The sequence below is a fragment of the Salvelinus alpinus genome, chromosome 33, assembly GCF_045679555.1.
Source record: "Salvelinus alpinus chromosome 33, SLU_Salpinus.1, whole genome shotgun sequence".
NCBI lineage: Eukaryota > Metazoa > Chordata > Actinopteri > Salmoniformes > Salmonidae > Salvelinus > Salvelinus alpinus.
The window spans coordinates 30,515,741-30,542,995 of record NC_092118.1 but is presented as its reverse complement, the minus strand read 5'-3'; the positions used below and the strand labels follow the sequence as shown (position 1 = coordinate 30,542,995).

Genomic DNA, 27,255 nt, shown 5'->3' with positions numbered 1-27,255 from the left:
CACCATAATCCACACAGTTGTCACTGACTAGTTGGATATTCATTTCCCACTGAGCAAATCATTTTTGTACTTACAGTACAGTAATCATATAAATACATTTTTATCAGTTTTCTGCTGTGGAGGACCTTTTTTAAATTGCAATTTGTCAAAAAACGTATGAATGCAACTGTTATTGTCAAATGGTTTTGTGTTGTACGTTTGTAGCCCTGGTTGTCCTGAAAAGAAAACGTTAAAACACTTCATTGTGAGGCTAAATATAAGGGCTGGACATGCAGATAAATGAAAGATTTTAGCTGGTGTTTTGGGACTGATAGGGTTAACAATCCTCTTCTTCCGCTTCTGTTGAAGTTGTTCTACATTACAGAGTTACACCGTTGGGGTGAGAATATCTACAAAAGGCACCCATACTGTGTGTGACGTGCGTCTGCGCCGATGGAGACTAGGGTTGTGTCACAAATGGCACACTATTCCCGATTTAGTGCACTACTTTGACCAGGGCTCATGGCACTATGTAGGGAATAGGGTGCAATTTGAGACACACATTGCCCAACAGGAAGCATCAAATGCTTCAGGCTGAGCCTCTATGAGACCAGCTCAGACATCACAGCTTGTGTGCTGAGCGAGAGAGAGAGAGAGAGAGAGAGAGAGAGAGAGAGAGAGAGAGAGAGAGAGAGAGAGAGAGAGAGAGAGAGAGAGAGAGAGAGAGAGAGAGAGAGATGAATGAATTGATCTCTGATGACACCATAGATCCAACAGCCAAATTGTAAATAGCTCTCCTCCCAGCAGCCAGCCAGGCCCCCTTCACTGTAAAACAAAGACAAGTCTGCATCCCAAACGACACCCTATTCCTTATAAGGAATATATAGCTCTATTGGCTATGGTCAAAATAAGTGCACAATATAGGGTGCTGTTTGGGGTGTAGACAATAAGATGACATTGATAAATTGAGACCTTGAGGCTATAAGGGTCTATCTGACATTTTTGACAAATTATAGTTATTGACATAGCGTTGTTCTGTTCAATGTTCCCTACCTATATAGTAGTATCAAATTACTTCAATTAATGTTGTTAAGTTCAAAATAAAACAATATAGACATTTCTGACACCATTCAAACTAATGAGGGTTTGAAACTTTAAAGCCAGTTATCTCAGAATCATCTTTTTGCAGATAGAACCTTACAGTCCCAAATTCCTGAAATGCTCTTTGTATAGACTAATTAAAGACTGGTCTGTCTATTGAAGCCTTTCAGCTCTCCACAATAACACGATTGTTCTGGAGAATGAGCAAACAGCTAAGATTAGCTAGCTAGCTGCCTCTGGACTACACAGAAGAATAGCCCATGGTGGGTGTTCTCTATTGGTTAGCTTCTCAAATGGCACCATATTTACAATATAGTGCACTACTTTTGACCAGGGCCCATAGGCCACGGACACGCACCTTGATCCGCTGGGTAGAACCAATTAAATGACTTCCTTTTTTTGACACACCTAGTCTGAACAGGACTTGTGAGTAATTTCAATCTGACTCTGAGCTTCAAAAGGGGCATTGAAAATGTTCTCTACTGATTAGTGTTAAAGTATTCTCAGCCTTGGGATGTCAGGGCTAGCGCGAAAATGAGCACTCTCTGGTGATCCCCCAGGAGAGGGTTAGGAAAGGTTAGGGTTGATTACTTGGTGGGTTTCATTTGAGTCCAGGGCCACAGGGGACAATGAAGTTACAGATTGCATCTTTATGTGGGAAGGTTCATACAATAGAATGACATAGAACTCTAGTGATTTATAGGATCTCTGTGGGCCATACAGTACATTACTCTGTCATTCAATTTGAGACGTGAAATTTCTTCTGGCAATAGATACTGTATATAGAGGCTACAGCATATAGGATTATATCACTGAATGAATGTATCAGATTATTAAACAACAAAAAAACACTTTGAACAATGTGTTGGAAATAAAGGAGACGGTTGTTTTGTACAATTTCTCACTAAATATATTTACATGACATACAATTCGCCATCAGTGCAATACATAGGAATGTTGCATATTTACCCAATGTTAGACTCTTTCCTTAATGAAGAAAAATAAATCAAATGGCAGAAGCTGAATTCAACTCATGTGTAAAGTAACATTTTGCGACTCTCAAATCTTGTAAATAGCTTCACACAAACTCCAAAAAATAGTTCTAGAACCGCCCCATCAACAATCAGATATTTAGCATTGTAAAAGTAAATAGTTCACATGTACATATATATTTTTCATACATGTAATGGATTGCTTTTGTACAAACATTTTGATATAACTTTGGCAGTTTCTCAGGAACAAAGTTATCTTAATAAATATGAGAACAATATCAAACCGTCAGCAGGCTTGCCTTCCAGAGCTCGTGTTCACAGTGGTCGTAAAGAAAGGCTGGAAGCCGATGGCCGAACGGAAAGATTACAGGCAAAAAGAAAAAGAGAAAATAGGATCCACCCTTTCTGTGTAGACTGACAGCACTGGAGGCTTTTCGTTGTTGTCATGGTTATAAAATTACAAACACCTATGAAGGTTTACATAGCAGTCATCGCCGTTAAAAAATGGTCTCTTTTCAGGTTTCGGCTTAAATACAAAGAGTTTTAGGGCCAGGGTACATGGACCCCGACCCTGTGGTCACTGTGAGATGATGGAAGAGACATGGTTGTAAACGGGACATGCACAACAAGTGCTGTGTGAGGGGACGAGTAACAAAACGAGGGTGCAAATGAATGATTTTTAACGATTAAAACGCCACCGTTTTTTTGAGAGAATGATTTTACACTGAACCAAATAATCAAGCAAATTTTTCATCAAACATATTAAGTATCACCATAATTCATCACTATTATCTTTTGTTGTTTGTTTTGTTGTTGTACTTTTTTCCTCTGGTTTGGCACTTTATCAGAACAAATCTAAATGTTGTACAAAAAGGTATTTCATGTCTCGTTAACATAACTCGTAGAATATAGTACTTAATATTGAGCATACGGTAAGTAAACACTGGTACATACTGTAGTTTAAAATGAACATTCCAACAGATGTTTTACGCACATGCACAAAAACAGACAACACAACTCCTCAACTTCCTTCCTTCCTTCCTTCCTTCCTTCCTTCCTTCCTTCCTTCCTTCCTTCCTTCCTTCCTTCCTTCCTTCCTTCCTTCCCCTTGCCTCCCTCCCTCTCTTCCCCTCCTCTCTTCCCTTCTATGCAAGCATCCATTCATTCCATCCATTCCTCCATCACATCTCCATACTAGGAGGCCACCTCCTCTGAAGAGCGTAGGTCGGTCTTGAGACGACAAAACTCTTTGGCCACTTCGTCGTTGGTCCTTTGAGAGAGTATCCTCATGATGGTGAGTCCGGTGTCGTCCATGGAGATGCTCTTCACCAGGGGGTAGCAGGCACAGCAGCTCCCCTGGTCGGCCAGGTCTCTGAGCTGGAGGACCGCCATGCCGATGATCCGGTCCTCTCTGGCGAAGCAGTAGTCCTTCACTGAGACGTGGAGCTCGTAGCACTCTGGACCGTACTCGTTGCTCAGAACACTGGGGAGGAAGATAGACAACAACATGATCAACATCAGTCCCATTCCTCTCATATTTGTAGTTTATTGAACAGGATAGATAGAACATCTTCATTAACAACAACAACACGCAATCAGAGAAGCGAGGACATGTCATGTTGTATGACTGATTGATTCATTGATTGATTGATTAGACAATGGAACTCAATCAGTCAGAGACCAGACACCAGAGAGCTAAAAGTTAGTTGGATAAAACGAACACAAGCACAGAAACCACACACAAACACACACACACACAGAAACCACACCCAAACACACACAGAAACCACACACAAACACAGACGCACAGAAACCACACAGACGCACAGAAACCACACACAAACACACACACGCACAGAAACCACACACAAACACACAGAAACCACACAAACACACACACGCACAGAAACCACACACAAACACACACACAAACAGAAACCACACACAACACACAGAAACCACACAAACACAGATGCACAGAAACCACACACAAACACGCACAGAAACCACACACAAACACACACATGCACAGAAACCACACACAAACACACACACACGCACAGAAACCACACACAAACACACAGAAAACACACAAACACAGACGCACAGAAATCACACACAAACATGCAGAAAACACACAAACACAGACGCACAGAAACCACACACAAACGCACAGAAACCACATACAAACACACACACGGACACAGAAACCACACACAACACACAGAAACCACACAAACACAGATGCACAGAAACCACACAGAAACCACACACAAACACACACAAACCACACACAAACCACACACAAACATACACAAACACACACGCACAGAAACCACACACAAACACAGACGCACAGAAACCACACACAAACACATACGCCACTCTCCCTATGTACAAAGGCTAATATCAAAGAGGACATAGCATTTTACAAGAGGTCAGTTGGCTTTGTCCCGTAGCAGGGTGTATAATAATGTGTACAATAATATGTAGAATTTGTCAGTGAGAGAGGCTGGCTCAGTGACATCTCTGACAGGAGAGGTTTCATTGTTGTGACTTACTGAAATGAGGGACATTTCAATCACGTTTTGCAACAGAGTTAAATGTCTGTGTTCAGAGCGACCATTATTTCCAAGCCAACCTTTTCTTTAGGAACCTACCTAATTATCCACAGGCTACTAATGGCTTCTGAAGTTTCAAACAAAAGCACACAAAGCACGCTCGTGAAACGTACGCACGCAAACACACACGCACAGAGAGTGCATCAAGAAGGAAGTCATTTTACTAAGAAATTCCAAGAATCCTGAAATAATAAGTAAACTTGGAAATTCACCAACCAACTGATGAATAAGAAAGAAGCATCTACAATGATCTCATCTCAATGTATTGTTGGAAATAAGACCTATAGTGATCATGATGTTATTTCATGTGAATTTAATGACTTTTTTGTGAATGTGGGTTCCTCTCTGTCAAAGACAATAAAGAAATCTGGATTACATTAAGGGACATTTCCCTTCTCTGGTTCAGTATGATACTCCTGATGTAATGGAGGTAATTGGTAACTTAAAGATATCAGCAGCAGGTCATGATGAGATTGGTGCCTCTGGTGAAATCAGTGTTTTTCTGGATTACTGAGCCTCTATCGCACCAAATCTATGCAAACTGGTATTGTTCCTAAAGATTAGAAAATTGCAAAAGTTATCCCCCTCTATAAATGTGGGGATCCGTAAAACACCAGTCTCAACGTCAACAGTGAAGAGGCGACTCCGGGATGCTGGCGTTCTAGGTGGAGTTGCAAAGAAAAAGCCATATCTCAGACTGTCTAATAAAAAGAAAAGATTAAGATGGGCTATGAAGTAGTAGTACACAGCGTTGTACGAGATCTTCAGTTTCTTGGCAATTTCTCGCATGGAATAGCCTTCATTTCTCAGAACAAGAATAGACTGACGAGTTTCAGAAGAACGTTTTTTGTTTCTGGCCATTTTGAGCCTGTAATCGAACTCACAAATGCTGATGCTCCAGATACTCAACTAGTCTAAAGAAGGCCAGTTTTATTGCTTCTTTAACCAGGACAACAGTTTTCAGATGTGCTAACATAAGTGCAAAATGGTTTTCTAATGATCAATTAGCCTTTTAAAATGATAAACTTGGATTAGCTAACACAACGTGCCATTGGAACACAGGAGTGATGGTTGCTGATAATGGGCCTCTGTACGCACATAAAACATTAGGCAGAATCTCAATTGGTGGGAATGAAATGGAACAAGTCACATCCACTAGATTCCTTGGAGCTCTAATTGATGAAAGTTATCCTGGAAAGATCATATTCAATTTGTCTGCAGCAAAGCGATGAAATCTGTTGGTATCATCAGAAAGATGAGTGGTCAGGCTTGCTTCCTAACTCTATACTATAGCTTCATTTACTCATTTCTCATTTACTGTCTGGGCCAGTACATATGCCTCCTACCTACACAAATGACTCATCATACACAAGACATAAACTAGCAACCTCCTCTAATTATCTGGAACCATCTGCACCTTTGTTTAAGAAACTCAATATCTTGTCTATTTATGACATTAATGTTCGCCAATTATGCACTTTCATCTACAAATACCTCCCAGACAGTTTAACTAAACCCTTCAATGGATTCTTCCAGGTTGATTCTGAAATCCATCTATATAACACAAGACACTGTGATAACCTTCACCCTCCCCACTGCCGCACCTCACATAGAGAATTGACTATCAGATACAGAGGTACCATACTCTGGAATTCTCACATTGCCAAAACATCATCATCCCTCAATAACTCCAAGCGAAGACTGGGGGTCAGCCTGATGAACCAAATTACTCCGTAATCTCCTCCATAAAGCCTAACTCTCATGCACACATTTAAACATTATAATTTAAAAAAAATTGTGATTACTGATCAAATCATTTATACGTTTATAATTAGTAGGTTTTGTTATCTGTTTCAACAAACCTTTTAAATTTCCGTACTTATGTATTGTATATATTATTTTGGTGGTGTGGTTTTCATATCAGCCCTTGGGCTTCCGACCACACCTGCACACAGTTATTTTATATGTGTCTTTATCTGTATTGTTGTCTATCAGTTATTTAAAATGTGTTTTTATCTGTATTGTTGTCTATCAGTTATTTAAAATGTGTTTTTATCTGTATTGTTGTCTATCAGTTGTTTTAAATGTGTTTTTATCTGTATTGTTGTCTATCAGTTGTTTTAAATGTGTTTTTATCTGTATTGTTGTCTGTCAGTTGTTTTAAATGTGTTTTTATCTGTATTGTTGTCTATCAGTTGTTTTAAATGTGTTTTTATCTGTATTGTTGTATATCAGTTGTTTAAAATGTGTTTTTATCTGTATTGTTGTCTATCAGTTGTTTTAAATGTGTTTTTATCTGTATTGTTGTCTATCAGTTGTTTTAAATGTGTTTTTATCTGTATTGTTGTCTATCAGTTGTTTTAAATGTGTTTTTATCTGTATTGTTGTCTGTCAGTTGTTTTAAATGTGTTTTTATCTGTATTGTTGTCAGTTGTTTTAAATGTGTCTGTATTGTTGTATATCAGTTTTTAAATGTGTTTTTATCTGTATTGTTGTTTATCAGTTGTTTTCTTTGGTGCAATGAAAATATGTTCGTGTTCGTGTTGACATTGATCTCGGTCAGTGGACGCTGGCATTAAAAGAGCACCAGAGACCAAGTAAGCACTATAGATGATCACTCTCTCTCTGACTGCACTTCACAGACATCTGGCTCACTATCATAAACACAGTGAGAGGATTGGATTCAGCTGATAGTCAAACACTGTCGGCATCCCAAATGGCATATTCCCTATGTAGTGCACTACTTTTGACCAGGGCACTATACCCTGAGTGTACAAAACAGAAAACACCTGCTCTTTCCATGACATAGACTGACCAGGTGAAAGCTATGATCCCTTATTGATGTCACCTGTTAAATCCACTTCGGTCAGTGTAGATGAAGGGGAAGAGACAGGTTAAAGAAGGATTTTTAGCCTTGAGACAATTGAGACATGGCTTGTGTATGTGCCAATGGGCAAGCAACATAATTATGTGCCTTTGAATTGGGTATGATAGTAGGTTGCACTGGTTTGAGTGTGTCAAGAACTGCAACGCTGCTGGGTTTTTCAACAGTTTCCGGTGTGTATCAAGAATGGTCCATCACCCAAAGGACATCAAGCCAACTTGACACAACTGTGGGAAGCATTGGAGTCAAGATGGGCCAGCATCCCTGTGGAACGCTTTCAACACCTTGCAGAGACCATGCCCCGACAAATTGAGGGTGTTCTGAGGGCAAAAGGGATGCAACTCAATATTAGGAAGGTGTTCCTAATGTTTAGTACACTCAGTGTAAAGGAAATAGGATGCTTTTGGGACACAGGCTCTACATTGTGCTTTAAATGCAGCTGGCTCAGTATCAGACAGACAGTGGTACAGCTGCATAGATAGATCATTCACCCTATCTCACCCCTCCCTCTATTCTCACTATTCAAATAACTGAAATGTCTCTTTTCTTCATGTTTAAAAGCACTTCATCATCTCATTACTTTCTGCTATCATGCTGCGATAAAAGCGTTTCTAGTTTCATTTGTAACCTTTTCCAAACGTTTTGACAGTGAGCACTGCAGGTGTCTACATTCCCACTATGCAGCAGATAGTATACTACTGGAGGAGCAACACTCCTGGCACAACCAAGACACACATTACTGAAGCCAAAACACAGGATTAGGTTGTTTGCTTAGACAATAAACCAGACTTACTATCAGAATGCTTAATTGTACGTCAAACAACTAACCAGACTTACTTTAGACAATAAAGCAGACTTACTCATAGCCTGGTTCCTCTCTAGGTTTCTTCCTAGGTTTGGCCTTTCTAGGGAGTTTTTCCTAGCCACCGTGCTTCTACACCTGCATTGCTTGCTGTTTGGGGTTTTAGGCTGGGTTTCTGTACAGCACTTTGAGATATGAGCTGATGTAAGGGCTATATAAATACATTTGATTTGATTTTGTAACGGTTTTCTTCCAGGGGTGAAGGAGAGGACCAAAGTGCAGCGCGGCTAGTGTTAACCATGTTTAATAAAGAACAAGTGAAACACTACAAACAACAATACAAAATAACAAATGTGCAAAAACCGAGATAGACCTATCTGGTGCAGACAATCACAGAGACAGGAAACAAACACCCACCAAATCCCAACACAAAACAAGCCTCCTATATATGATTCTCAATCAGGGACAACGATTACCATCTGCCTCTGATTGAGAACCATATTAGGCTGGACATAGAAACAGACAAACTAGACACACAACATAGAATTCCCACCCAGCTCACGTCCTGACCAACACTAAACAAGCAAAACGCATAATAACTCTGGTCAGGACGTTACAGATTTGACTTACTCTACACAATAAACCAGTCCTTTAGACAATAAACCAGACTTACTACCAGAATGTTTATTGTACGTCTGACAATAAACCAGACTTACTTTAGACAATAAACCAGACTTACAATTAACCAGAAGCAGACTTACTTTAGACAATAAACCAGACTTTTAGAAAATAAACCAGACTTACTTTAGACAATAAACCAGACTTACTTTAGACAATTAACCAGACTTACTTTAGACAATTAACCAGACTTACTTTAGACAATAAACCAGACTTACTTTAGACAATAAACCAGACTTACTTTAGACAATTAACCAGACTTACTTTGGACAATTAAGCAGACTTACTTTAGACAATAAAGCAGACTTACTTTGGACAATAAACCAGACTTACTTTGGACAATTAACCAGACTTACTTTGGACAATAAACCAGACTTACTTGGACAATAAACCAGACTTACTTTAGACAATTAACCAGACTTACTTTAGACAATTAACCAGACTTACTTTGGACAATTAACCAGACTTACTTTAGACAATAAACCAGACTTACTTTAGACAATAAACCAGACTTACTTTAGAAAATAAACCAGACTTTTAGAAAATAAACCAGACTTACTTTAGACAATAAACCAGGCATACTTTAGGCAATAAACCAGGCTTACTTTAGGCAATAAACCAGACTTACTTTAGACAATAAAGCAGACTTACTTTAGACAATTAAGCAGACTTACTTTAGACAATTAAGCAGACTTACTTTAGACAATAAAGCAGACTTACTTTAGACAATAAAGCAGACTTACTTTGGACAATAAACTAGACTTACTTTAGACAATAAAGCAGACTTACTTTAGACAATAAAGCAGACTTACTTTAGACAATAAAGCAGACTTACTTTAGACAATAAAGCAGACTTACTTTAGACAATAAAGCAGACTTACTTTGGACAATAAACTAGACTTACTTTAGACAATAAAGCAGACTTACTTTAGACAATAAACCAGACTTACTTTAGACAATAAAGCAGACTTACTATTGGACAATAAACCAGACTTACTTTAGACAATAAACCAGACTTACTTTAGACAATTAACCAGACTTACTTTGGACAATTAAGCAGACTTACTTTAGACAATAAAGCAGACTTACTATTGGACAATAAACCAGACTTACTTTAGACAATAAAGCAGACTTACTTTAGACAATAAACCAGACTTACTTTAGACAATTAACCAGACTTACTTTAGACAATAAAGCAGACTTACTTTAGACAATTAACCAGACTTACTTTAGACAATAAACCAGACTTACTTTAGACAATTAACCAGACTTACTATTGGACAATAAACCAGACTTACTTTGGACAATAAACCAGACTTACTTTAGACAATTAACCAGACTTACTTTAGACAATTAACCAGACTTTTAGAAAATAAACCAGACTTACTTTAGACAATAAAGCAGACTTACTTTAGACAATAAAGCAGACTTACTTTAGACAATAAAGCAGACTTACTTTGGACAATAAACTAGACTTACTTTAGACAATAAAGCAGACTTACTTTAGACAATAAAGCAGACTTACTTTAGACAATAAAGCAGACTTGCTTTGTACAATAAACTAGACTTACTTTAGACAATAAAGCAGACTTACTTTAGACAATAAAGCAGACTTACTTTAGACAATAAAGCAGACTTACTTTAGACAATAAAGCAGACTTACTTTAGACAATAAAGCAGACTTTCTTTAGACAATAAAGCAGACTTACTTTAGACAATAAAGCAGACTTACTATTGGAATGTTTCGTTGTACTTTGGTGACCAGTTGTTGTTCTTGGTCTTGGTGGTGAACTTGCGTTTCTTGTCGGCGAGGTGCGGCCCGACCGCATTCACCTCCACGAACGGTCGGAACATGGCATTGGTCTGCCAGCTTAGGTTGTTGACCCCCACCACTGGAAAGAAATGACAGAGACACATCAATCAATCAGTCAATAAAAAAATCTGTCAATCAATCAGTCGATCAGTCAATCAATCAATCAATCAGTCAATCAAATCATCCATCCATGCACACATCGATCCACCCACTCACCCACCCATATCCATCCATCCACTATGCAAACTGAAATAGGATACTTGTTCTAAAATCACTGGTCCATGTACTTTTAAATAAAAGACTTGTTCTTAAACTACTGGTCATTGAGTGTGAGTCACTCAGGCTGCATTTACACAGGCAGCCCAATTTTGAAATAGTTTTCAATCATTTATCTTTTGGCCAATTATATCAGCTCTGAAAAAGATCTGATGTGAAATAATCTGAGGTGATTGGTCAAAAGACCAATTAGTGGAAAAATGAAGCCTCTGTCTCTGTCTGTCTCTGTCTGACTAGTGTTTTGTAAAATAAGGTTTTAACCGCTGGTCTCTGTCTGACTAGTGTTCTGTAGTATAGGGTTTTAACCTCTGGTCTCTGTCTGACTAGTGTTCTGTAAAATAAGGTTTTAACCGCTGGTCTCTGTCTGACTAGTGTTTTGTAAAATAAGGTTTTAACCGCTGGTCTCTGTCTGACTAGTGTTTTGTAAAATAAGGTTTTAACCGCTGGTCTCTGTCTGACTAGTGTTTTGTAAAATAAGGTTTTAACCGCTGGTCTCTGTCTGACTAGTGTTCTGTAAAATAAGGTTTTAACCGCTGGTCTCTGTCTGACTAGTGTTCTGTAAAATAAGGTTTTAACCGCTGGTCTCTGTCTGACTAGTGTTCTGTAAAATAAGGTTTTAACCGCTGGTCTCTGTCTGACTAGTGTTCTGTAAAATAAGGTTTTAACCGCTGGTCTCTGTCTGACTAGTGTTCTGTAAAATAAGGTTTTAACCGCTGGTCTCTGTCTGACTAGTGTTCTGTAAAATAAGGTTTTAACCGCTGGTCTCTGTCTGACTAGTGTTCTGTAAAATAAGGTTTTAACCGCTGGTCTCTTTCTGACTAGTGTTCTGTAAAATAAGGTTTTAACCGCTGGTCTCTGACTGACTAGTGTTCTGTAAAATAAGGTTTTAACCGCTGGTCTCTGTCTCTGACTGACTAGTGTTCTGTAAAATAAGGTTTTAACCGCTGGTCTCTGTCTGACTAGTGTTCTGTAAAATAAGGTTTTAACCTCTGGTCTCTGTCTGACTAGTGTTCTGTAAAATAAGGTTTTAACCGCTGGTCTCTGTCTGACTAGTGTTCTGTAAAATAAGGTTTTAACCGCTGGTCTCTGTCTGACTAGTGTTCTGTAAAATAAGGTTTTAACCGCTGGTCTCTGTCTGACTAGTGTTTTGTAAAATAAGGTTTTAACCGCTGGTCTCTGTCTGACTAGTGTTTTGTAAAATAAGGTTTTAACCGCTGGTCTCTGTCTGACTAGTGTTCTGTAAAATAAGGTTTTAACCGCTGGTCTCTGTCTGACTAGTGTTTTGTAAAATAAGGTTTTAACCGCTGGTCTCTGTCTGACTAGTGTTTTGTAAAATAAGGTTTTAACCGCTGGTCTCTGTCTGACTAGTGTTTTGTAAAATAAGGTTTTAACCGCTGGTCTCTGTCTGACTAGTGTTCTGTAAAATAAGGTTTTAACCGCTGGTCTCTGTCTGACTAGTGTTTTGTAAAATAAGGTTTTAACCGCTGGTCTCTGTCTGACTAGTGTTTTGTAAAATAAGGTTTTAACCGCTGGTCTCTGTCTGACTAGTGTTCTGTAAAATAAGGTTTTAACAGCTGGTCTCTGTCTGACTAGTGTTCTGTAAAATAAGGTTTTAACCGCTGGTCTCTGTCTGACTAGTGTTCTGTAAAATAAGGTTTTAACCGCTGGTCTCTGTCTGACTAGTGTTCTGTAAAATAAGGTTTTAACCGCTGGTCTCTGTCTGACTAGTGTTCTGTAAAATAAGGTTTTAACCGCTGGTCTCTGACTGACTAGTGTTCTGTAAAATAAGGTTTTAACCGCTGGTCTCTGTCTGACTAGTGTTCTGTAAAATAAGGTTTTAACCGCTGGTCTCTGACTGACTAGTGTTCTGTAAAATAAGGTTTTAACCGCTGGTCTCTGTCTGACTAGTGTTTTGTAAAATAAGGTTTTAACCGCTGGTCTCTGTCTGACTAGTGTTTTGTAAAATAAGGTTTTAACCGCTGGTCTCTGTCTCTGACTGACTAGTGTTCTGTAAAATAAGGTTTTAACCGCTGGTCTCTGTCTGACTAGTGTTTTGTAAAATAAGGTTTTAACCGCTGGTCTCTGTCTGACTAGTGTTCTGTAGTATAAGGTTTCAAGTAGACGTATTGTAGCAGCAGTCTTTCTGATAATGATCACAGCTTAACATTAGCCTACAACTACAATCCAACTATACATGTTCCTCCCAGTGGTTCCTCTTTGAACATTACAGGTATGAATAGATTTGACCAAGAATGATACATCGTTGTTGTAATGTTCTTATCTAAGGGGTAAAGTGAGGTTTAATTGTTTCACAGTTTCAGCTTTCCTCCTCTGTGTTTGTGTACAGGAATGGCATGTGCGAGTGCTTGCGTGTGTGTGTCTCACCCTTCACGTTGACTTTGTGCTCTCCAGTGCCAGGGTGAGAGATGAGATCCACCTGCATGGACACCTCCCCCACGGAGCTGTCGGTAGACTGACCTGCAGACCAACAACACAACACTACCGTCAGAGAGAGAGCTGAGGAGAGAGAGAGAGAGAGCTGAGGAGAGAGAGAGAGAGAGAGAGCTGAGGAGAGAGAGCGAGAGAGCTGAGGAGAGAGAGAGAGAGAGAGAGAGAGAGAGAGAGAGAGAGAGAGAGAGAGAGAGAGAGAGAGAGAGAGAGAGAGAGAGAGAGAGAGAGAAAAAATTGGAAAAAATATGCAATCTCCAACCCAAAAAGGCCTGTGGTGCTGATGGGATTTTAAATGAAATGATCAAATATACAGACCACAAATTCAAATTGGCTATACTCAAACTCTTCAACATTATCCTCACTGCAGGTATTTTCCCCGATATTTGGAACCAGGGACTGATCACACCAATCTATAAAAATGGAGACAAATTTGACCCAAATAATTACAGAGGAATATGCGTTAACAGCAACTTGGGGAAAATTCTCTGCAGTATTATAAATAGCAGACTACATCATTTCCTTGACGAACACAACGTCCTGAGCAGAAGCCAGATTGGATTTCTAAAAAATTATCGTACAACAGACCACATTTACACCCTCCACACTCTAATTGATAAACAAGTTAACCAAAACAAAGGCAAAATCTACTCGTGTTTTGTAGATTTCAAGAAAGCATTTGACTCAATTTGGCACGAAGGTCTTTTTTATAAACTAATAGAAAGTGGTATTGGAGGGAAAACATATGATTTTATTAAATCAATGTACACTAAAAACAAATGTGCGGTTAAAATTGGCAACAAGCAAACAGACTTCTTCTCTCAGGGGCGGGGAGTGAAACAGGGCTGCCCAATAAGTCCAACATTATTTAACATCTACATGAATGAATTGGCAAAAACATTAGAAGAATCGACAGCACCTGGTATCACCCTACACAACACTGAAATCAAGTGTCTGCTGTACGCAGATGACCTGGTGCTGCTGTCTCCCACTAAAGAGGGGTTACAGCAACACCTAGATCATCTTCACAGGTTCTGTCAGACTTGGGCTCTGACCGTTAACCTAAAAAAAACAAATATAATGATATTCCAAAAAAGGTCCGGAAATAAGGATGACAAATATAAATTCTATTTGGACACAGTTCTATTAGAACACACCAAAAACTACACATATCTAGGACTAAATATCAGCAACACAGGTAGCTTTCACATGGCTGTGAATGAGCTGAGAGACAAAGCAAGAAGAGCATTCTATGCCATTAAAAGGAACATCAAAATTGAAATTCCAATTAGAATCTGGCTCAAAATTTTTCAATCAGTTATAGAACCAATTGCTCTCTATGGCAGTGAAGTATGGGGTCCACTCTCTAATAATGAATTTACTAAATGGGACAAACATCCAATTGAAGTATTGCATGCAGAGTTTTGCAAGACTGTATTGCAAGTACAAAGAAAAACTCCAAATAACGCATGTAGGGCAGAATTGGGCCAATATCCCCTCCTCATTCGAATAGAAAAAAGAGCCATCAAATTTTACAACCATCTAAAAACAAGTGACCCTAAAACATTCCATCACACAGCTCTACAATGTCAAGAGATGAAACCAGAGAAGAGTCCCCTCAGCCAGCTGGTTCTGAGGCTCAGTTCACCAACCCAAACCAACCCCATAGAGCCTCGGGACAGCCCTCAGAAAATCTGGCCCAACCAAATCATCACAAAACAAAAAGAAAAATATATAACCTATTGGAAAGACACCACAAAAAATCAAAGTAAACTTCAATGCTATTTGGCTCTAAACAGACAGTACATGGTGGCAGACTATCTGACCACTGTGACTGATAGAAAACTGAGGAAAACATTGACTAGGTACAGACTCAGTGAGCACAGTCTAGCTATAGAGACCGGTCGTCACAGACAAACCTGGCTGCCCAGGGAGGACAGGCTGTGCTCACTCTGCTCCAGGGGAGAGGTAGAGACAGAAGTGCATTTCCTACTACACTGTGACAAATACTCAGACCTAAGAGCATATTTCTTTCCCAAAATTATAATTCAATACAAAGAATTTGAAACTATAAAAGATGAAGAAAAATTCAAATATTTGTTGGGTGAAAAGCCAAAATGTGCAGTTTTGGCAGCCAAATATGTGTCCTCCTGCCACAGCCTGAGGGACAGCCAGTGAAAAATGCAAAGTAATGTTGATAATATTTCCCATTTAGCTTAGTTTTGTTTTGTCTTTCGTACCAGGTCATGTGTCTTCTCAGTCATGTTGACACTGGTCTACTACTGTTGCTTTAATGTATTGTTGTTCTGATTAATATTGTTGTTGTAGCTGTTATTAATGGTAATCCCATGTCCACTACTACTATTATTATTGCTGTTAGTCCCACCATTTATTTATATATAAATATATATATATTTTGTGTATATATATACATATATATTTTATTGAAATTTTTCGATATGTATACTTTGACAATGTAAGTAATAATAACTTGCCATGTCAATAAAGTCAATTGAATTGAATTGAATTGAATTGAGAGAGAGAGAGCAGAGGGGCAGGGTGAGAGAGAGACAGAGAGAAAGAGTAGAGGGGCAGGGTGAGAGAGAGACAGAGAGAGAGAGAGAGAGAGACAGAGAGACAGAGAGAGAGAGAGAGAGAGAGAGAGAGTAGAGGGGCAGGGTGAGAGAGAGACAGAGAGAGAGAGCCCTAAACAGAGAGTACACAGTGGCAGAATACCTGACCACTGTGACTGACCCAAACTTAAGGAAAGCTTTGACTATGTACAGACTCAGTGAGCATAGCCTTGCTATTGAGAAAGGCCGCCGTAGGCAGACATGGCTCTCAAGAGAAGACAGGCTATGTGCTCACTGCCCACAAAATGAGGTGGAAACTGAGCTGCACTTCCTAACCTCCTGCCCAATGTATGACCATATTAGAGAGACATATTTCCCTCAGATTACACAGATCCACAAAGAATTTGAAAACAAATCCAATTTTGATAAACTCCCATATCTACTGGGTGAAATTCCACAGTGTGCCATCACAGCAGCAAGATTTGTGACCTGTTGCCACAAGAAAAGGGCAACCAGTGAAGAACAAACACCATTGTAAATACAACCCATATTTATGCTTATTTATTTTAACTTGTGTGCTTTAACCATTTGTACATTGTTACAACACTGTATATATATAATATGACATTTGTAATGTCTTTCTTGTTTTGAAACTTCTGTATGTGTAATGTTTACTGTTAATTTGTATTGTTTATTTCACTTTTGTGTATTATCTACCTCACTTGCTTTGGCAATGTTAACACATGTTTCCCATGCCAATAAAGCCCCTTGAATTGAATTGAATTGAGAGAGAGAGAGAGAGGAGGAGGAGGAGGAGGAGGAGAGAGAGAGGAGGAGGAGAGAGAGAGAGGGGAGGAGGAGAGAGAGAGAGGGGAGGAGGAGAGAGAGAGAGGGGAGGAGGAGAGAGAGAGAGGAGGAGGAGGAGAGAGAGGACATTGAGTCTTCACCTGGAGATCACCATACAAGACTACTGTCAGAGAGAGATAGGAGAGAGGAGAGAGGAGAGTGGAGGAATAGGAGAGAGAGAGGGAGAGAAAGAGGGGAAGAGATGAGGAGAGTGAGAGGAGGAGTGAGAGAATGGGAGAGAAAAAGAGAGAGAGAGAGAGAATCATCACCTGCAATTACCTGCTAGTCATCACAACCACATGTTGTAAGAGAGTCAGAGGGGAGAGACAGAGAGAGAGAAAAGGAGAGACAGAGAGAGAGAAACGGAGAGAGAAAGAAAAGGAGAGATAGAGAGAGAGAGAGGAGGAGGAGGAGGAGGAGGAGAGAGAGAGGAGGAGGAGGAGAGAGAGAGAGAGGGGAGGAGGAGATTGTATATTGTCTACCTCACTTGCTTTGGCAATGTTAACACATGTTTCCCATGCCAATAAAGCCCCTTGAATTGAATTGAATTGAGAGAAAAGAGAGAGAGAGACAGAGAGAGAGAAACGGAGAGAGAAAGAAAAGGAGAGATAGAGAGAGACAGAGAGAGAGAAAAGGTGAGAGAGGGGAGGAGGAGATTGTATATTGTCTACCTCACTTGCTTTGGCAATGTTAACACATGTTTCCCATGCCAATAAAGCCCCTTGAATTGAATTGAATTGAATTGAGAGAAAAGAGAGAGAGAGACAGAGAGAGAGAAACGGAGAGAGAAAGAAAAGGAGAGGTAGAGAGAGACAGGGAGTGAGAAAAGGTGAGACAGAGAGTCAAAAAGACAGAAACACTGCATCTCAAATAAGGTTACACACACACTGATCCAGAAAGGTAGAGGAGAAAAACCCTGTGCATAGTGACTGAAACATAAACTGCAACATGAAGTGAATGACTCACTCCACTTCCTCCTGTGTCACTCTGAGAAGTAGGGTTCTCTGGAAACCAATGACAAAAGAAAAACAAGCTACAGAGAAAACAAAACAACACATGGAGCTGTAGATAAATGCATTAAGCTCTGAGTAAAAGAACAGAATGGAACAGAATTGCACACACACAAACAGGCACGTACACACACACACACACACACACACACACACACACACACACACACACACACACACACACACACACACACACACACACACACACACACACACACACACACACACACAATGGTAACGCAAAGTGCTGCCCTACACAGAGACTCCAACCATTTAGGACCACTACCCTCTCTGGAGCAGAGAACAAACACACATTAAATATGGAGGTGCACTCAATGACAAACCCAGGAGGGAGAAAGGGAGAGAGCGGGTGTGAACGAGAGGGAGGGAGAGAGAAATAGAGATGAGGAGATGGGGTAAGAGAGAGAAAGAGAGTGATAGAGATGAACAAGAGAGGAGGAGGAGAAAGAAGGGGGTGAGAGAGAGACAGAGAGACAGACAGAGAAACAGCCAGACAGAGAGACAGAGTGACAAAGAGACAGACAGAACAGACATGGGGGTAGTAACACAAACAGAACAGCCAGACGTAGGGGTTGTAACATAGACAGAACAGCCAGACGTGGGGGGTAGTAACACAGACAGAACAGCCAGACGTAGGGGTAGTAACATAGACAGAACAGCCAGGCGTGGGGGTAGTAACACAGATAGAGGGCAAGAGGTGGGGGTAGTAACACAGACAGAGGGCAAGACGTGGGGGTAGTAACACAGACAGAGGGCAAGACATGGCGGTAGTAACATAGACAGAACAGCCAGGCGTGGGGGTAGTAACACAGACAGAACAGCCAGATGTGGGGGTAGTAACATAGACAAAACAGCCAGACGTGGGGGTAGTAGCATAGACAGAACAGCCAGACGTGGGGGTAGTAACATAGACAGAACAGCCAGACGTGGGCGTAGTAACATAGACAGAACAGCCAGACGTGGGCGTAGTAACACAGATAGAGGGCAAGAGGTGGGGGTAGTAACACAGACAGAGGGCAAGACGTGGGGGTAGTAACACAGACAGAGGGCAAGACATGGCGGTAGTAACATAGACAGAACAGCCAGGCGTGGGGGTAGTAACACAGACAGAACAGCCAGATGTGGGGGTAGTAACATAGACAAAACAGCCAGACGTGGGGGTAGTAGCATAGACAGAACAGCCAGACGTGGGGGTAGTAACATAGACAGAACAGCCAGACGTGGGCGTAGTAACACAAACAGAACAGCCAGACGTGGGGGTAGTAACAGAGACAGAACAGCCAGACGTGGGGGTAGTAACATAGACAGAACAGCCAGACGTGGGGGTAGTAACATAGACAGAACAGCCAGACGTGGGGGTAGTAACATAGACAGAACAGCCAGACGTCGGGGTAGTAACATACACAGAACAGCCAGATGTGGGGGTAGTAACATAGACAGAACAGCCAGACTTGGGGTAGTAACATAGACAGAACAGCCAGACGTGGGGTTAGTAACATAGACAGAGAGCAAGATTTGGGGGTAGTAACACAGACAGAGGGCAAGACGTGGGGGTAGTAACACAAACAGAACAGCCAGACTTGGGGTAGTAACATAGACAGAACAGCCAGACGTGGGGGTAGTAACACAGACAGAACAGCCAGACGTGGGGATAGTAACATAGACAGAGAGCAAGATTTGGGGGTAGTAACATAGACAGAACAGCCAGACGTGGGGGTAGTAACACAGACAGAACAGCCAGACGTGGGGATAGTAACATAGACAGAGAGCAAGATTTGGGGGTAGTAACACAGACAGAGGGCAAGACGTGGGGGTAGTAACACAAACAGAACAGCCAGACTTGGGGTAGTAACATAGACAGAACAGCCAGACGTGGGGGTAGTAACACAGACAGAACAGCCAGACGTGGGGATAGTAACATAGACAGAGAGCAAGATTTGGGGGTAGTAACATACTGTAGACAGATGTGTACTGTTGTTTGTGTGTCTGTTGTGTCATTAACAGCCTAGTTGATACGATGTCTAATCAATATGTTGTCAAACAAGCAGAGGCTATTAGAGCAGGAGCTGATGAAGGGAGAGAGAAGGAGAGAGAGAGAGAGAGAGAGAGAGAGAGAGAGAGAGAGAGAGAGAGAGAGAAGGAGAGAGAGAGAGAGAGAGAGGGAGAGAGAGAGAGAGCTGATGAATGGATCCTGATTAGGGAGGGGGATATCACGACAACACAATTAAGACCTGGAACAGGGGAAATCAACACTCTAACAACCAATAAAATTCAAGTCAGTTGGAAACAGTTTTTTTTAATGTCCCAATACCTTGGCATCGGGTCTATGAACTGACATATAAAACAACAATTGACTCATCAAGTCATTAGTTTCAATTTAAGCTACTATATAAAATACTTGCTACAAAAAAAAAATCTCAATATGTGGGGCATTGAACAGTCATCCTTGTGCAGACTCTGTCACGAGGAAACATAATCAATAGAATATATTTTCTGGTACTGTCTATCTGTGGCTCGCTTTTGGAGTCAGGTCCACGGATGATTGTTATGTCATAATATCAGGGTTCAGATGGACCTGCAAACTGTATTGTTAGGGGATCTGAAAAACCACCATCAGTCAATGAGAAATATCATTATAGTCTTTTTAGTACAATATCAGTAGAAATGTTCTACATCACCGTAAAATGGAGGGATTTATTGCAAAAGGAAATATTAAAATGGCGTTATCCTGGGAAAGATGGGTTGGTCTGTGGACATCGGAGGGTTGGAGTTAAGATCACAATGAATGGTGGATTGGCCGCTGTGGGTGAAAATCCAGCACTTGAAGAAAGAGGAAATTAGGAATATATGTATAACTATTTAACTACAGATACTGTAGATGTGAGTTAAAATAGCTGTAGCAGTAGAATATTTTTGTCCGTTAGTTTACTCCAATCAGGTTAGAATGGTAGGATCGTTAGTTTACTCCAATCAGGTTAGAATGGTAGGATCGTTAGTTTACTCCAATCAGGTTAGGGATGGTAGGATCACTAGTTTACTCCAATCAGGTTAGGGATGGTAGGATCACTAGTTTACTCCAATCAGGTTAGGGATGGTAGGATCACTAGTTTACTCAAATCAGGTTAGGGATGGTAGGATCACTAGTTTACTCCAATCAGGTTAGGATGGTAGGATCGCTAGTTTACTCCAATCAGGTTAGGATGGTAGGATCGTTAGTTTACTCCAATCAGGTTAGGGATGGTAGGATCGTTAGTTTACTCCAATCAGGTTAGGGACGGTAGGATCATTAGTTTACTCCAATCAGGTTAGGAATGGTAGGATCGTTAGTTACCTCCAATCAGGTTAGTTTACTCCAATCAGGTTAGGGATGGTAGGATCGTTAGTTTACTCCAATCAGGTTAGGATGGTAGGATCGTTAGTTTACTCCAATCAGGTTAGGGATGGTAGGATCGTTAGTTTACTCCAATCAGGTTAGGGATGGTAGGATCGTTAGTTTACTCCAATCAGGTTAGGGATGGTAGGATCGTTAGTTTACTCCAATCAGGTTAGGGATGGTAGGATCGTTAGTTTACTCCAATCAGGTTAGGGATGGTAGGATCGTTAGTTTACTCCAATCAGGTTAGGGATGGTAGGAACGTTAGTTTACTCCAATCAGGTTAGGGATGGTAGGATCATTAGTTTACTCCAATCAGGTTAGGAATGGTAGGATCGTTAGTTACCTCCAATCAGGTTAGTTTACTCCAATCAGGTTAGGGATGGTAGGATCGTTAGTTTACTCCAATCAGGTTAGGGATGGTAGGATCGTTAGTTTACTCCAATCAGGTTAGGGATGGTAGGATCATTAGTTTATTCCAATCAGGTTAGGGATGGTAGGATCGTTAGTTTACTCCACTCAGGTTAGGGATGGTAGGATCGTTAGTTTACTCCAATCAGGTTAGGGATGGTAGGATGGGAAGTATATAAAAATGATCTAGTGTTCAGCGAAAAAACAACACAATGTCAAATACAGGTAGCCTAGTCAAATAATTAATATCCAATCACATTAACCGTTACTCTCTTGCGGGAATTCCAGTAACGGTCCATATGTAGCCAAATGTAGCTGCTTCTCATTCCGTTGGATAGAAAATTGCTTAATGGTTAAAAAAAGTTTAAAAAGTAAGGCCCGCGTCCATAGACACATACCAGCTCTATTAGTAGTACTGCTACTACCAGCAGTACTACACCTGCACCTGTCGACAACACAAGTTCCTCTGCTTCCACGAGCACGCAATATGCAGACACGTACACATGGATTTTGTACTGTATATACAGTTGAAGTCAGAAGTTTACATACACCTTAGCCAAATACATTTAAACTCAGTTTTTCACAATCCTGACATTTAATCCTAGTAAAAATTCCCTGTCTTAGGTCAGTTAGGATCACCACTTTATTTTAAGAATGTGAAATGTCAGAATAATAGTAGAGAGAATGATTTATTTCAGCTTTTATTTCTTTCATCACATTCCCAATGGGTCAGAAGTGTACATACACTCAATTAGTATTTGGTAGCATTGCCTTTAAATTGTTTAACTTGGGTCAAACAATTCGGGTAGCCTTCCATAAGCTTCCCACAATAAGTTGTGTGAATTCTGGCCCATTCCTCCTGACAGAGCTGGTGTAACTGAGTCAGGTTTGTAGGCCTCCTTGCTCGCACACGCTTTTTCAGTTCTGCCCACAAATTTTCTATAGGATTGAGGTCAGGGCTTTGTGATGGCCACTCCAATACCTTGACTTTGTTGTCCTTAAGCCATTTTGCCACAACTTTGGAAGTATGCTAGGGGTCAATGTCCATTTGGAAGACCCATTTGCGACCAAGCTTTAACTTCCTGACTGACGTCTTGAGATGTTGCTTCAATATATCCAAATAATTGTCCTTTTCTCATGATGCCATTTATTTTGTGAAGTGCACCAGTCCCTCCTGCAGCAAAGCACCCCCAAAACATGACGCTGCCACCCCCGTGCTTCACGGTTGGGATGGTGCTCTTCGGCTTGCAAGCTTTCACCTTTATCCTCCAAACATAATGGTCATTATGGCCAAACAGTTCTATTTTTGTAAGATTTTGTATGAAAAGTATGATCTTTGTCCCCATGTGCAGTTGCAAACCGTAGTCTGGCTTTTTTATGGTGGTTTTGGAGCAGTGGCTTCTTCCTTGCTGAGCAGCCTTTCAGGTTATGTCGATATAGGACTCGTTTTACTGTGGATATAGATACTTTTGTACCTGTTTCCTCCAGCTTCTTCACAAGGTCCTTTGCTGTTGTTCTGGGATTGATTTGCACTTCTCGCATCAAAGTATGTTCATCTCCAGGAGACAGAACGAGTCTCCTTCCTGAGCAGTATGACGGCTGCGTGGTCCCATGGTGTTTATACTTGTGTAGTATTGTTTGTAGAGATGATCTTGGTACCTTCAGGCGTTTGGAAATTGCTCCCAAGGATGAACCAGACTTGTGGAGGTCTACAATTCTATTTCTGAGGTCTTGGCTGATTTCTTTTGATTTTCCCATGATGTCAAGCAAAGAGGCACTGAGTTTGAAGGTAGACCTTGAAATACATCCACAGGTACACCTCCAATTGACTCAAATGATGTCAATTAGCCTATCAGAAGCTTCTAAATTCATGACATAATTTTCTGGAATTTTCCGAACTGTTTAAAGCCACAGTCAACTTAGTGTATGTAAACTTCTGACCCACTGGAATTGCGATACAGTGAATTATAAGTGAAATAATCTGTCTGTAAACAATTGTTGGAAAAATTACTTGTGTCATGCATAAAGTAGATGTCTTAACCGACTTGCCAAAACTATGGTTTGTTAACAAGAAATTTGTGGAGTGGTTGAAAAATGATTAACGACTCCAACCTAAGTGTATGTAAACTTAAACATTTATTTTTAATAAATGTATTGTAATGTATGTGTGTGGCAGGCTTACGATGACGGCAAAAAACAACATTTGAGAGTGTGCTGACCCTGGTGCTAGAGGGGGTACGCAGCTGGAGGTTGAATGTTTTAAGGGGTACGGGACTATAAAAAGTTTGGGAACCACTGCCCTAGATAGACCATCAGGTAGCTCTACTCTGTTAAGAAAACAGAAAACCTACACTTCCACAGAGTAAAACACAGCATGGAACTGGGACAGATAGAGCGACAGAGAGAGAGCGACAGAGAGAGAGCGACAGAGAGAGAGAGAGCGAGCGAGAGCGACTGAGAGAGAGCGACAGAGAGAGAGAGCGAGAGAGCGAGAGCGACAGAGAGAGAGCGACAGAAAGAGAGAGAGAGAGAGAGAGAGAGAGAGAGAGAGAGAGAGAGAGAGAGCGAGAGAGCGACAGAGAGAGAGCGAGAGCGACAAAGAGAAAGAGAGAGCGACAAAGAGAGAGCAACAAAGAGAGAGTGACAGAGAGAGAGCGACAGAGAGAGCGACAGAGAGAGATGAGAGAGAGCGACGTAGAGAGAGAGAGAGAGAGCGACAGAGAGAGAGAGTGAGTGAGAAAGAGAGAGAGCGACAGAGAGAAAGAGAGCAAAAGAGAGTGAGTGAGAAAGAGAGAGAGAAGCAAGAGTAAAATAGAAAGAGAAAGGGATTGAAGGAGGCAGTAGATGAAAAAATGCAATTACTGCAATAACCATCTCACACGGTAAACTGGAGAGAAACCAAGCTGACATGGAAAAACACTGCAGCTCACTGTAAGAGAAGCAAGGATAACTATCACAGGGTCACAGGAGGTTGGTGGCACCTTAATTGGGGAGGACGGGCTCATAGTAATGGCTGTAATGGAATAAATGGAACGGTATCCAGCTCATCAAACACATGATACAATTCCCTTCATCCCATTCCAGTCATTAATTTGAGCCGTCCTCCCCTAACCAGCCTCCTGTGAACAGGGTTAGGAAGTTAACTGAAATTCTAATTCCAATTTCCATCAATGCTTCTCTATGAGAGAGAATGGAATTGGAATTTCTTCCTGAATTGACTGAAATGGAATTGACCTAAACCCTGAACATTTCTACTAGCTCAGTGTCCTTATCTTGAGAGGTTAGGGATGCATATCTACTAGCTCAGTGTCCTTATCTTGAGAGCTTTGGGTGCATATCTACTAGCTCAGTGTCCTTATCTTGAGAGCTTTGGGATGCATATCTACTAGCTCAGTGTCCTTATCTTGAGAGATTTGGGTGCATATCTACTAGCTCAGTGTCCTTATTTTGAGAGATTTGGGTGCATATCTACTAGCTCAGTGTCCTTATCTTGATAGGTTTGGGTGCATATCTACTAGCCCAGTGTCCTTATCTTGAGAGCTTTGGGATGCATATCTACTAGCTCAGTGTCCTTATCTTGAGAGCTTTGGGTGCATATCTACTAGCTCAGTGTCCTTATCTTGAGAGGTTAGGGATGCATATCTACTAGCTCAGTGTCCTTATCTTGAGAGCTTTGGGTGCATATCTACTAGCTCAGTGTCCTTATCTTGAGAGCTTTGGGATGCATATCTACTAGCTCAGTGTCCTTATCTTGAGAGATTTGGGTGCATATCTACTAGCTCAGTGTCCTTATCTTGAGAGGTTTGGGTGCATATCTACTAGCTCAGTGTCCTTATCTTGAGAGGTTTGGGTGCATATCTACTAGCTCAGTGTCCTTATCTTGAGAGGTTTGGGTGCATATCTACTAGTTCAGTGTCCTTACCTTGAGAGGTTTGGGTGCATATATACTTCTTGATCAAGGCATCAGTAGGCTGTGTGTAAAGGCTCAGAGCGTATTTGAGGGACTTGAGGTCAGGGCTCTTCTCAAGGAACGTCTTCTTCAGACCGTTTCCTCCGGCGTGGAAATATTGCTACGGAAAAGAGAGAGAGAAAGGGAAAAAGAAAGAAGGAAAGCGTACTGAGTCAGAGTCACTTTATTCACTGTCTTCAGTCTTCAGACCATAAGGAGAACAGACATAGTCAGTACATTTAGCCTGCTTGTCTGTCCCGTAAAACAAAGATGCTGTATATGTATGTTAAAAGACTCCAGAGTGGCGCAGCAGTCTAAGGCACTGCATCTCAGTGCTAAAGGTGTCACTACAGACCCTGGTCGATCCCGGGCTGTATCACAACCAGCCGTGATCGGGAGACCCACAGGGCGGCGCACAATTGTCCCAGCGTCGTCCGGGTTATTAGGGGAGGGTATTGTCTGGGTAGACCGTCATTGTAAAATAAGAATTTGTTTTTAACTGACTTGCGTAGTTAAATAAAGGTAAAATAAAAAATATATGCAGACAGACTGTTCATTTTTCTTTTCTGGGATAGTCACCTGTTGAAGTGTCCTGGAGGTAGGACTACTTTTTTAGAATTGTCCCCCCCAGTTGAGCACCTGATTACCCTTTTTGTTAAGGCTGGGCTGAAGTTTACTTGGGTAAGCTTTCATTCACCATATTCATTTTAATGTTGGTTCCTCAGACCCGATTGAAAACATACATGTTCATGTACCTTTAAGTCTTCCGACCAGACTGACGTATAGGAGACTGTGTGGGAGAGATAATAAGCATGTTTGCTTATGTAACAGCTGTCAAACTGCTTGTTTAACAATACATCTTCCTCCCTCCTAAAATCTGCTACTTGATCTCGGGTCCTCTGTCTCGCAAACACTCGACAACGCCTTAGCCAGCTACACCACCGAAAAAGCTAGCAATTCAAGGCATTTCAATCTGAGGAGTGAGGTTACCAATCCAACTCGGGTACATCAGACCAGATAGAACACGTACAGAGTTAATGTACTTTTCACATCTTCAGACCAGATAGAACACGTACAGAGTTCATGTACTTTTCACATCTTCAGACCAGATAGAACACGTACAGAGTTCATGTACTTTTCACATCTTCAGACCAGACTGTGTGGAAACTGTGTGGGAGAGGTAATAACTATGTATGCTTATCCAGGCTGGCAGCAGTAGGCCTAATAAAAATGTACTTTGTACTGTTGCATTAAGACAGAGGATAATTGCTTAAAGCCCTGCCACATACACACACTCCACCCCCACACAGACTTTCCACCTAACTGGTGTTCATGAGTTCACAGGTCATCCTCCATTGGCTATGGAACAAGAAAGTCATGTTCAGATATAATCCAGTCACTGATGCATTATGGAATATCGGATACAGACTGAAAACAGTGGGTGAGTCAATGAGCCAGAGCTGCTCAGAGTAAATGAT

At 40.9% G+C, this 27,255-nt stretch overlaps 1 protein-coding gene across 2 annotated transcripts in view; it reads right to left on the bottom strand.

Moving 5' to 3' along the window:
- Positions 1-1,967: 1,967 nt before the first annotated feature.
- The window catches only part of LOC139562886 (protein unc-13 homolog C-like), a 145,165-nt gene continuing 119,877 nt past the window's right edge, over positions 1,968-27,255 (bottom strand). For both annotated transcript variants that reach the window (XM_071381011.1, XM_071381012.1), the window contains 4 exons: positions 25,751-25,898; positions 13,532-13,624; positions 10,790-10,949; positions 1,968-3,555 (listed from right to left, as the gene is read on the bottom strand). In XM_071381011.1, coding sequence (XP_071237112.1) covers positions 3,267-3,555; positions 10,790-10,949; positions 13,532-13,624; positions 25,751-25,898 — 690 coding nt within the window. In that variant the 3' untranslated portion in view covers positions 1,968-3,266. The remainder of the gene's footprint in view (positions 3,556-10,789; positions 10,950-13,531; positions 13,625-25,750; positions 25,899-27,255) is intronic.